Below are 11381 nucleotides of genomic sequence, written 5' to 3'. Positions count from 1 at the left end.
CCAGGTGTTTGAGGGAAGAAGTGATGGGAAACCATCAGTCCCAAATGCTGGGAAGGCCCAGAGGCCGGACCACAGCCTGTTGCCAGGCTCCCTGGCCAAGACCCACACATGCCCTGCCCTTGGGCGGATGGGAACTTCTGAGCCCAGTGAGAGGGCCTGTCTGGAGGAGCTCCGGGTGAAAGCAAAGTGCCAGCACGCTGAGCACTTGCGGGTGCTCAGCCACAGCTGCTCACATCTCAGCATCCAAGACTTCAGCCCTCCAGAACACACCCCTTCCCAGGCCAGCGTCATAGTCCAAGGCTGCCTCTCACTCCCAGGCCCCCGACGAGGACTCCCATGCCCATCGGGAGCAGCTACCTGCAACCCAGGCTCAGTTAAACAAACCATAGAGAGCTCCCTTAGGCAACTGAGCTGAAGTCGCCACCAGGATGGGGGAAGAGCCCTCGGCTCAGAGGATGAGGCCACGTTCCCAGGGCAATCCAGATTTTGCTCCTACCCACCCCTCCCCCCGCCTTGTGTTTTCCTTGTGCCTTTGCAGAGCAGAAACCTCTCCCAAGAAAGTGTTTTTCTGAAATAAGAAACCCAACAGAAACACACTGCTTTGATTCGCACCTCACACTCGTAGCAGCTTCCCCGCAACATTCAGGCACCTTTCCTAATGCCTGCAGCGTGGGGGAGGAGCACAGAACGTGGGTGGGTGAACAATTCAACTGCGGCTTAATAAAGCTGCCCCCCAGCCCCCTGCTGCAACAAGGGCAGAGGGCCAGCTGCAACCCAAGCACACCACTAATTCTACCAAGGCCCACTGACGGCACCCCGGGAGGAAGAGGGCCACGTCCACGGCTGTCCTGCCGAGGGCGCGGGATGCTTAGCACGCCGAGGGCGGGGAGCCCGGCTCCACAGCCAGCCCCTTGCTTTCCAGGAAGGCATCCTGTTTGGGGGCCCGCCGGAGAAACTGCAGCAGCATGTCTGCAGCATCCACCGAGCCGCCTGGCTGAAGGATGTGCTTCCGATAGTCCAGCCCCACCTGCAAAAAGCAAGACAGGTTGCTGCTCCGGAGGTCCTCCCAAAGTGCAGGCCCTCGTGAGGAAGGCCCAGGGCAGAGGGTGGTTCGGTACCTTGGAGCTCATTACCCCCTCCTGCTTGAACCGCGTGTAGAACATGTCCATGGAGTAGACCTCACTCCAGAGGTAGCCATAGTATTGGGCGTCATAGCCTCCTGCCAAGTGGCCAAACGTGGCCGGCATGTTGGTACCTTACAGCGGGCAAGAGAAGGGCAGCGTAAGAGCTTTCTCAGGCCTGGCTGCGGCTTGTGGGGAAAAGGCAGACTGCCAGCCTCCCCCCCCACCTGGGACCCCCATAATGCATGCTCTGAAGGCTCTCCTTGCAGCTCTTCCAGGCTGACTTGCTTTCCAGAGCAGCCTCCTCATCCCAGCTCTCCCCCGGCAGAACCCCAGGCACCAGCTTTGATTTATCAAGGCCCAATGGGAGGGCAGCAACCCCAATGGGGTCCCCTCACAAGCCAGGCCTCCTGGGAGAAAACAACCTGGCCCCCTGCTGTGCCTCCAGCCGAGGAGGAGGAGGAGGAGGAGGAGGAGGAGGAGGAGGAGGAGGAGGAGGAGGAGGAGGAGGAGGAGGAGGAGGACAGGGTCTCCCCAGAGAACTCTGGATCTGGTCCATAAAAGAAGCGGGTTGCTTCCTGCGTGGACTTCAGGGTAACCGGAAGGACACCCCACCTGTCCGCACCAGTTCAGAGAGGCTGGCAGAGGTCTTAGATGGCAAAGCTGCTGGGTCGGAATGTGGCTAGGCTCTGCGCAGCTGCTTTCTGAATGAAGGCTGAATCCTTCACTTTAACGGATCGCTGCTACTTCACACATTGCTCGCCAATTGTCTGCAGCCCTGCTTTCTAAATCCCCTTACCCTATGCCCCTTCAGCCCTGCCAGTTACCTGGGGTGGCTGGAACACCCAGGACTTCGTCACAGAGCCGGGCATATTCCTCCACAGCATCAGCTTTTGTCCGCGTGTGCAGCACCTGGTCCATCTTTGCCAAAACGATCTGCCTCAAGTTGAAGAGCCCTGAGAGCAGGGGACAAAGGGGGGCGTGGACCGAAGGCCTCCCCAAAAATGCTTGCAGGCCCCCAGCTAGTCCACGCACCATCTCTGGGATGGCAGGGGCAAATTCATTCGTGGTTGAGACTGGGCCCTGTGGGGCAGATGGACTCCCCAAAAGGGCCCTGGGGGCCTTGCCTGGCAGCGCCAAAACCACCCCCTGCAACATGCCTCAGGGCAGCGTATTGTGGGGAGGGCACCCGGCTCAAGGCCCTGCTCGGTTGGGCGACTCCTGGCCATCGGGCTTCCTTGGCCCAACCACCATGCCGTGTCCCTGGCCGTGCAGGACAGTGGCGCAGACCGCAAGCAAAGCCAGAGGCCCTGGATTGCCATCCCAGCCTAGGGAACCGGCCCGGGCCGACCCGCAGGCTAGAAACACCCCAGGATGTTGCTGTTGGACCAATTCAGATTCCCTGCCTCCTCCAAAGTAGCACTGCCTCCTAACTCACCCAGGACCCCAGAGCCATTGTGGAGCGCTGCCAAAACTGAAAGCATGGGAGTGGGCTTCTCCCCAGGGAGACCTGCCCTGTTTCCCCTCCGCAAGGTGCCTGCCGGGTGTCGGGGCCCGGGGCTGCCCACCTGTGTTGGCCTGGCGGGAGCGGATGAGCTTCTGCAGCAGCTCGTCCGGGATGCTCTCGCCCGTCTTGTAGTGCCGGGACATGCGCTGCAGGGGCTCCCGCTCCCACACCCAGTTCTCCAGCACCTGGGACGGGGCCTCCACGAAGTCACGCTCCACGCGGGTCCCGCTGAACATGGCAAAGTCGGCCTGTGGGAGGAGGGGGTCGAGAGGTTCGCCGCCGGGGGCAGGACGGGACCCGCCGCCCCTCCGCAAAGGCGCTTCCGCCCCCCACCTCTGGCCTCACCCGGGAACACAGCTGGTGCATGACGTGGCCAAACTCATGGAAGTAGGTCTCCACCTCGTCGTGTTGCAGCAGGGAAGGTGCCTCCCGCGTCGGCTTGGTGAAGTTGGCCACCATGGCGGCCACGGCAATCTGGCGGCTGCCACTCGGCAGCAGGCAGCCAGGCTGCAGCCCGAAGCAGGCCGCGTGCCCGTACTTCCCTTCCCTGGCCCAGAGAACAGACCAAGAGAAGCAGTCAGAGCCCAGAAGGAGGCCCCCGCGCAGCCGGGCACTTCTTTGGAGCTTGCCCCAGAGGGGAAGGTGGTTTCTGAAGGCCACCGCTAGCGGTTTCAACCCAAAATGTACCGACTGACAGGCATAAACAATGACCAGGTTATTCTTTCCTAAACGAGCTAATCATTTTTAGTGTTTTGGGAAACGCTGGCATGCTGATCCCCGCTAAAACATCTCAAAGCTGGCTACGGATTCTACACGCGCATAGCCCTTGAAAAAGATGAAGGTTAGTGTCCGGACCTGAAATATCGGAACGAGGATAACTGTTTTGGCATTTGGCCTCTGTACACCACCACACTGAAGTTGGAAGGAAACACACCCAGACGGGAGCGAAGTCAGGACTTTCAGCTGTCATTCAAGGGGGTTGACAAAAGTGGAGCACTAACCTTTCAGGAAGCACAGCCAGCGGCATACACCCCCCCCCATCATTGGTGGCTCATAAGTAAGGGAACGAATGGCTGACAAGCAGCTGCACGGCCAGGTGTGGCCTGTTTCCTGGGTACCCCATGACCAATCAAGCAGATAAAAGGCCTGGGGGTGGTTCTGAGTGTTACATTTGCATTTGGTAGCTGTTCACTGGAACTCTCAACATGAGGTCCAAAGAAGTGTCCATGCGAGTGAAGGAGGCCATCATTAGGCTGAGAAAACAAAATAAACCCACCAGAGAGATAGCAAAAACATTGGGACTGGCCAATACAACAGTTTGGAACATCCTGAAACAGAAGAAATTAACTTTCAAGCTGAGCAACAGCAAAAAGCCTGGAAGACCACGGAAAACAACTAAAGTGGATGATCACAGAATTCTGCTCATGTTGAAGAGGAACCCTTTCACAACACCTAACCAGGTCAAGAATGCTCTTGAGGAGGTAGGCTTGTCATTGTCAACATCTACAGTCAAGAGACGGCTTTATGAATGTAAATTCAGAGGCTTCACAACAAGGTGCAAACTAATTGTAACACTCAAGAACAGAAAGGCCAGATTAGACTTTGCCAGCAAACACCTAAAAAAGCCCGCCCAGTTCTGGAATAAGATTCTTTGGACTGAAACCAAGATTAACTTGCACCAGAATGATGGGAAGAGAAAAGTATGGAGAAGGAGAGGAACAGCTCATGATCCAAAGCATACCACATCATCTGTCGAACAGGGTAGAGGCCGTGTTCTGGCATGGGCGTGTATGGCTGCCAATGGAGCTGGGTCACTGGTGTTTATTGACGACCTGACTGCTGATAAAAGCAGCAGGATGAATTCTGAAGTGCCTGTAGGGCCATACTTTCTGCTCAGATTCAGCCAAATGCTGCCAAACTGATAGGACGCCGCTTCATATAGCAGATAGATAAAGACCCAAAACATACAGCAAAAGCTACCCAAGGGTTTTTCAAGGCAAAGGAGTGGGATGTTCTTCAATGGCCAAGTCAGTCACCTGATCTCAACCCAACGGAGCCTGCTTTTCACTTACTGAAGATAAGGCTGAAAGCAGAAAGACCCACAAACAAGCAGCAGCTGAAGGCAGCTGCAGTAAAGGCTGGGTAAAGCATCTCGAGGGAGGAAACTCAGCATTTGGTCATGTCCATGGGTTCCAGACTTCAGGCAGTCATTGACTGCAAAGGATTTTCATCCAGGTATTAAAGGCGATCCTTATGTTTGTAACGATCTTGGTTTGTTCCATTACTTATGAGCCACCAATGATGGGTGTGTGTGTATGCCATTGGCTGTGCTTCCTGAAAGGTTAGTGCTCCACTTTTGCCAAACCCCTTGAATTACAGCTGAAAGTCCTGACTTCGCTCCCATCTGGGTGTGTTTCCTTTCAACTTCAGTGTGGTGGTGTACAGAGGCCAAATGCCAGAACAGTTATCCTTGTTCCAATATTTCAGGTCCTGACTGTATTTCTGGAAATAAACAGATCTCTTGAATAACATCATCTTGTTACTTCTTTGAAATATTATTTTTTTATGGAGGTACTGCAAAAAGATCCGCACATAAATTTGGTATCTGCATATTTTGTCCACAGCATCCTTAGGCTTGTATCGCTGCTGCTTTTAATTGAGCAAGAACAGGTGCTGCTCTGAAGCAGGACTACCATCCCGCTGAGACAGGAAGCAGTTCTGCCCAAGTCAAACGCTGTGTCTCCTTCCTCCCCAGGGGCCTGACCCTTTGTGGAAGGGAAAGCAGCAGCCAGAATTCCAATGAAGTTCCGCCCCACGTGCTAGAAGAGAAGAAGCAGCTACGTCAGCCCTCCAGGCAATGCCAAGTCATCAAGCTACAGGAACTGGTGGAAAAGCCACTGAAATCTGGCAAGCAACAGAAGAAGAATCAGTCAAGGCGCTAACCAAGCTACGCCAGCAAATCTGGAGAACGACAGAGTGGCTCACCTTTTTGGAAAAGGTCAACCTACATTCCAACTCCCCAAAAAGGAGACTTATCAGAGTGCGCGAACTATCGTGCGCTACCCTTCATTTCACATGCTAGCAAAATAATGTTTAGGATCATTTAAAACAGAGCCCTACATGAAAAAGAAGATGTTCAAGCTGGCTTTAGGAAAGGCCGAGGAACACGCGACATTGTAGCTGATGCATGCTGGATAATTGAGAAAGCCAAAGAACACCAAAAAGAAGTCACGATGTGCTTCCTTGATTATAGAAAGGCCTTTGTGTCGGCCATATCAATTGGTGGAAAGTCTTTGGAAAATGGGAATCCCGGAACATCTCACTGTCCTCACGAGAAACTGATACACAGGTCTGGAAGCCACAGACAGACAGAAAATGGCGGAACAGGCTGGCTCCAGGCTGGCAAAGGCGTGCGACAAGGCTGCACACTCTCCCCCTATTTATTTAACCTGTATGCAGAATATATATTAACGGAAGCTGGACTGGAAGAAGATAAGCGTGGTTTAAAACTCAAGGAAGAAACATCAACAACCTGCGCCATGCTGGTGATGCTACTCTGATAGCCGAAAGTGCAAAGGGTCTGCAAGCCCCAGTTCTTGAGAGCACAGTGAAAGAATGGGGCTAAAATTAAATATAAAGAAAACTAAAATACTGACAACAGGTACAGGAACTAGCTTTAGAGTTGGCAGTGAAGATATCAAAGTGCTGGAGAGCCTCTGCTTTTGGGGATCAACCATCAAGTCAAGGAACCAGCAGTCAAGAAATACGCTGCAGACTCGCCCTTGGCAGAGCAGCCACGAAGGCCTCGGAAAAGAGATTCAGATGCCAGGGTGTCTCTCTACGCCTACAAAGGTCAGAACCGTGCAAGCCTCGGTCTTCCCTGCGACGCACTAGGGAAGCGGACGTTGGACTCTGAAGAAGCAGGATAGGAAGAGTATTGACGCCTTTGAACGCTGGTCTTGGAGAAGACTCCCGAGAATATTGTGGACAGCCAAGAAAACTAGTTGATGGATCGCTGAACAAATCAGCCCAGAGTTCTCTCCTGAGGCACCAACTATCAGGCTCAAATGATCCTACTTCGGACACATTATGCGAAAATCCAGCTCTCTGGAAAGGGTCTAATTCGGGGAAAGGTAGAAGGAAAGAGAAGAAAGTGACAGCCAGCAGAAAAGTGGATGGACTCGGTTACAGGGGTGATGGGGGCCCCACTGGAAGATCTGAAAGACGAGGATGGGAACTGATCCTCCTGGAAAAGGTCTATGTGGTCGCTAAGAGTCGGCACTGACTAGATGGCAGATAATCAATCAAAAAACCAACCATGTGGTAGCGGATGTATCTGTCATTCTCCCTCATTCCTCAAACCTTCACATTTAACCCCACAGTTCCCAAGCTGTGTGCCCCCAGTGCACTGCAGCAAAATCACAGGATATTTTAAACGTTCAAGGGAAACACAGCGATATTCAATGTCTGTCAGAACCAGCCTAGAGATGCCATAAAAAAATTAACTGAGACATTAAGGGTGCCACGAATTGAGAACGTTTGGGAAACTCTGCTCTAGCCTGTTTTTGCATGTTGCCAATATAACACCCCCCACAAAAAACATTCGGTTTTTGTACTTCAAGAAAAGTTCTCAACGCATTAAGAACACATTTCCCCTTTCCAGATCAAGGCTTCAGGTCTACTAATTTTTGATTGGAAAAGAGCACCATGAATTTGGAAAGGGGAAATCTGGCAGCTTTGTTGTTAACACGAAGGTCCTTCCTTCAGAGGCAGCCCGGCCTTGAGCTCAACCGGAGCAGGGCCCTCCCTGAGGGCCGCTGTCCCCCTGCCGCTCCCAGGCTCACCGTGGGTAAAGGTCCAGGTAGAACTTGCCAAGGGTCTCTCCAGAGGCCAGGTCCTGCACGGCATAGAGCTGGACGTCCTTGTGCCACGCCTGGGTGTCCTCCTCCTGGTGGAACACCAGCCCCAGCAGCTCCTGGTAGATCCCCAGCAGGCCTGCCGTCACCACTTCCATGGGGAAGAACTCCTTCAGCAAGTTCTGGTCCACGCTATACTGGGTCTCCTCCACCTGGTTCATGTAGTAGCGCATGTCCCAGGCATTGATGCGCCGGTCAAAGGGCAGGCCCCGCTGCTCGCATTCCTTCTGCTTGAGGCCCAGGATCGTGGCCCGCTCCTTCTCCCCCAGAGGCCTCAGCTTGGCCGCCAACTCATCTGCAGGCAGCCAAGGAAGACGAGGGGTTGCCCGCAGGTGCGGAGGCTTGGTTACCCTGACCTGGCACACAATGGGAGCCCCTGCCAGAACCTTCCAGTGGGCTCTGTCGCTGCTGCCGCCTAGTCTCCTCCCCGCCCAGACTTCCCTCTCCCCACCATCTGCTCCGGTGACTCCTGAGCATTAGTGCTAGGAAAGGGCCCCCTTCCAGCCACACATATAAGCCACTTCCCCCCTCTGCCCCCCTGAAGCCAGACACGACCCCTGGGTTGCTCTGACCCGGGGCTTCAATGCATCTCCTGGAGAACTGGAGTCCTCTACCTCCGAGCAGCAAGACGACACCAGGAACAAAGAACAGACAACGGTCCTCAGTGCCTTCACCCTCCCCAAGGAACCTTCTCTTCTGACCACTCCCCCTTGGAAGCGGGCAGGCCCTGGCAGGTGCCGCCCACCCCTTGCCAAACTCTCCAGCCGCCTTACCCAGGAACGTTGCCACCGTCTTGCAGTCCTTGGCCATGTTCATCTCCAGCACAAAGGCTGCATGCGTTTTGAACCCAAGAAGAGCCGATTTCTGGGCCCGGAGCTCCACCAGTTCTTGGAGGATCCGGCAATTCTCCTGTGCCATTCGGGTGGAGTGAGTTCAGCCACTGGATGGAAACTCTGCTCCAGCAGTGCATGAGCAGGGAAGGGCGCCCACCCCAAGCCCCGCACCTCTTTGCACCGGGAGTTGAACCGCTCTTCCATCAGCTTCCTGGTCTCGGGCACATGGCACTTCTTCATCAGGGGAAAGTAATGGGGGTACTTGAGTGTGACTTTGAGTTTGCCGTCCTCCTCCTGCTCCAGGGAGTTCAGGAAATCTTCCGGGAGTCCTCCTGAAGGGAAGGAGGGGGCCCGAATGGAGGAGCCCTGTCGTATGGCCAAGCCCCCCGCAGCACCTCCAGGTTGGGCTGGGAGCGCCCGCCTGTCCGGGGAAGCACGAGAGCTTGGCCCCAGCTCAGCTCCGGGATTCGCGGTGGGGAGAAGCCTTTTCTCGCCATGCAAGTGCAATTGTTCTACGCCACCCCAGTCGCATGAGCTTGGCCACCAACCTATTACAGAGGCGCATTCAGACACAGACCGCCAATATTTATTTCAGTGCGTGAGGAGAACGGAGCGAAAAGAGAGGGTAGAAGCTGGACAGGGAAGAGCTACGCAAAGGCCAGCCAGCTGGATTGCTCTAATGTTCCCAGGAGGGGCTCTAAGCTTCAGGCAAAGGCGACAAGCGCCAGAACAGCGTCTGCCAACCACAGAAATGCCACGGAAAGAGGAATCAACACACAGGATTATTGAAGTTGACAAGATGCTCAATTTCTACCATCAGCTTTCCTAACAGTCGTGTTGCACTAAACCTGCGAGTGACCTTTCTCAGACTGATTTCTATCCCCCTCAACCCTGCGACACGGCTCCGATCCCTCTGCCCTCTTTGGCAGGAAAACGTGCCCCCCCCCAGAAGCAGCAGCCCCAGGACCTGTGGAAGGAGCACGCCTGACCGGGGAGCCAAGGGCCAGGCGCCCGCCACGCCGGCTGTGCACGCACGCTGTCCATGGGGTCAGGGGCCCTCCCAAGTCCCAAGACGGGCTGTCAGCCTCTCTTGCCACAGCCTTACCCAGCTCCTTCCTGGAAACAGCCAGGAAAGTTGTCTCTTCGTTGAGGTTCTTGTTGAAATCAATGCAAAGCACGCTCAGCTTCTTCTTGATGTCCTTGATTTTCTGAGGAACCAGGAAATGAGCTGAGCAACCAGCGCCCCAGCTCCCCGCAAGCACCCCTGCCCAGAGGCAGCCTGGGTTGCCGTTGCAAGGCTCCCAAGAACCTCCCTCCCTTAAAAGCGTGTCTGTGGCCTGCCCAAGAGCTCCCTGCCGGAGACCGGAGACTGGCTCCAGTGCCCACCCAAGTCCACCAGGGCTCTCAGCCGCAAGTCTCACCCCCCCTTGCCCGCCCGCCAGGAGACCTAGCAGCACCAGCCCTGGGCAAAGGGCCGTCTCACCTCCTGCACCTCCACAGGGAGGTGGAGGCCATTCCTTTGGCCCAGCTTGACCAGCCTCTCCAAGTAGCGTTTGGCTTCAGGCTTCAGGGACGTGCCACCCAGCTTCTCCTGGAGGAGGAAAAGAGCCTCTGGTGGAGCAGGCCTTGCCCTCTGGGCCTCTGCCCAGGGCTTCTGGAGGGAGCTGCCCACCTCTCGGCCCCACAAGGCGGCCAGGGCCACCCACGGCGGCAACAGCCAGTGACACGTCAGCCACAATCTCCGGAAGAATGCCAAGTGGGAACCGAATGAGAAAACCACTGGCCCCGGGGCAGCAGGAGTGGCCCTGGCACAGAGTCTGGAGTAGGCTTGCCCTCTGCCACTCCTGCAGAGGCAGGTGAGAGCAGGGGACCCTTCGGCACAGCACACGCTGGTCCACTGGGCCAAGGGCTCTCTGCTCAGGCTTGTGGCCCGCATGAATAGGGGCTTGGCCAGGCAACCCTGGGCCCCGACTCTTTGCCCTGGCTGAGGAAGAGGCGGGGAGGGCGAGGTGGGGCACCTTTCCCAGGAGCGGCAGGGAGCCGAGAAGCCAACCTGCAGCCAGGTGATCCGCTGGTAGACGTCCTGGCGCATGCTAGTCTCTACGTCGAACTCGGAGAGCTGCTTGTCAGCCTCGGTGCTGGCCGCGCGGACCTCCCGGCTCGGGGAGACATGCTGCGGGAAGTCAAGCATGTTCCGCTGCACTGCAGGGCAGGGGCACAGTCAGGGCAGGGCAGGGCAGAGCAGGGACTCCCCCTCACCCCCCCGCCCTCTGTACTCCCCCTCGTACCCCCTCCCCTCCCCACCGCTCTGTGTAAGGCCCCTACCCTGCCATGCCCACTGTGTATTCCCCTCCTTCCCTGCCCCGCTCGCTCCCGTGCACGCCCCCTCGCGCCTCCTCCCCTCCCTGCCCCCCCGCGTACGCGCCCTGCCCTGCCCTGCCCTGCCCACCGGTGTACTCGAGCTCGGCGGCCGCGAGCGCGCGCAGCGTGTTCTCGTAGGAGACCTCCCGGCGCTCCAGGGCGCCCACGGCGTCGTACATCTGCCTGGTGCGAGCCACCAGCTGGGCGGCGGCGCTGCGGATCTGCTCCGCGCTCAGGTCCCACCGCAGGCGGCCGGCGCGGGCCGGGCTCTCCGGGGCGCTTCCTGGGAGGGGGGAGCCGGCGGACAGAGAGGCGCCGTCAGACCCTCCACCCGCACCTCGCGCCCCCCGCCCCGGCAAGAGAGAGGCCCCCGCCCCGCCCCGCCGGGAGGGAGGGAGGGAGGACAGCGCCCCCCCGGCCCGAAGTTACCCGTCGGCGGAGCCATGCCGCGTGCTCGATCTCGGCCGGGAGGCGAACAAGCGAGAACCGCCCCGCAGAGGGCGGAGCTCTCCCCCGCCCCGCCCCAGTCCAGTGGCGAGAAGTTCCGTGGGCCCAGCCCACAGAGCGTTACGATGGGCGCTCTACACGTGCCCCACGGCTTCACGGCAGCGAACGCCAGCCAGGCGACCGAGAGCCCTGGCCT

The 11381-nt window shown here is 57.0% G+C and overlaps 1 protein-coding gene across 2 annotated transcripts; it reads right to left on the bottom strand.

The window, feature by feature from the left end:
- Nucleotides 1-700: 700 nt before the first annotated feature.
- On the bottom strand, nt 701-11345 carry THOP1 (thimet oligopeptidase 1). 2 transcript variants are annotated; one of them, XM_063291017.1, is made up of 13 exons: nt 11168-11345; nt 10827-11021; nt 10431-10579; nt 9861-9968; nt 9483-9585; nt 8549-8709; nt 8318-8453; nt 7473-7839; nt 2974-3175; nt 2690-2876; nt 1949-2077; nt 1119-1255; nt 701-1027 (listed from the first exon to the last, which is right to left on the bottom strand). In XM_063291017.1, the coding sequence occupies exons 1-13, from the start codon at nt 11181-11183 to the stop codon at nt 869-871; spliced, it is 2049 nt and encodes a 682-aa protein (XP_063147087.1). In that variant the 5' UTR covers nt 11184-11345; the 3' UTR covers nt 701-868. The 2 variants fall into 2 exon arrangements, with proteins under 2 accessions (XP_063147087.1, XP_063147088.1); XM_063291018.1 differs by lacking the exon at nt 10827-11021 and having other exon boundaries at nt 11168-11344.
- Nucleotides 11346-11381: the final 36 nt, after the last annotated feature.

This window comes from Candoia aspera, chromosome 1 (genome assembly GCF_035149785.1).
Source record: "Candoia aspera isolate rCanAsp1 chromosome 1, rCanAsp1.hap2, whole genome shotgun sequence".
Lineage (NCBI taxonomy): Eukaryota > Metazoa > Chordata > Lepidosauria > Squamata > Boidae > Candoia > Candoia aspera.
Note: the sequence above shows the minus strand (reverse complement) of the source record. Positions and strands in the feature narration are given on the sequence as shown.

What these genes read in the sequence shown, in the direction of transcription:
- THOP1 (XM_063291017.1), bottom strand. An exon ending in CTCCCGCCAGGCCAACACAG is followed by an intron (nt 2,078 to 2,689) that starts GTGGGCAGCCCC and finishes CCCTGCTCTCAG; the next exon opens with GGCTCTTCAACTTGAGGCAG. An exon ending in GGGTGTTCCAGCCACCCCAG is followed by an intron (nt 1,256 to 1,948) that starts GTAACTGGCAGG and finishes GCCCGCTGTAAG; the next exon opens with GTACCAACATGCCGGCCACG.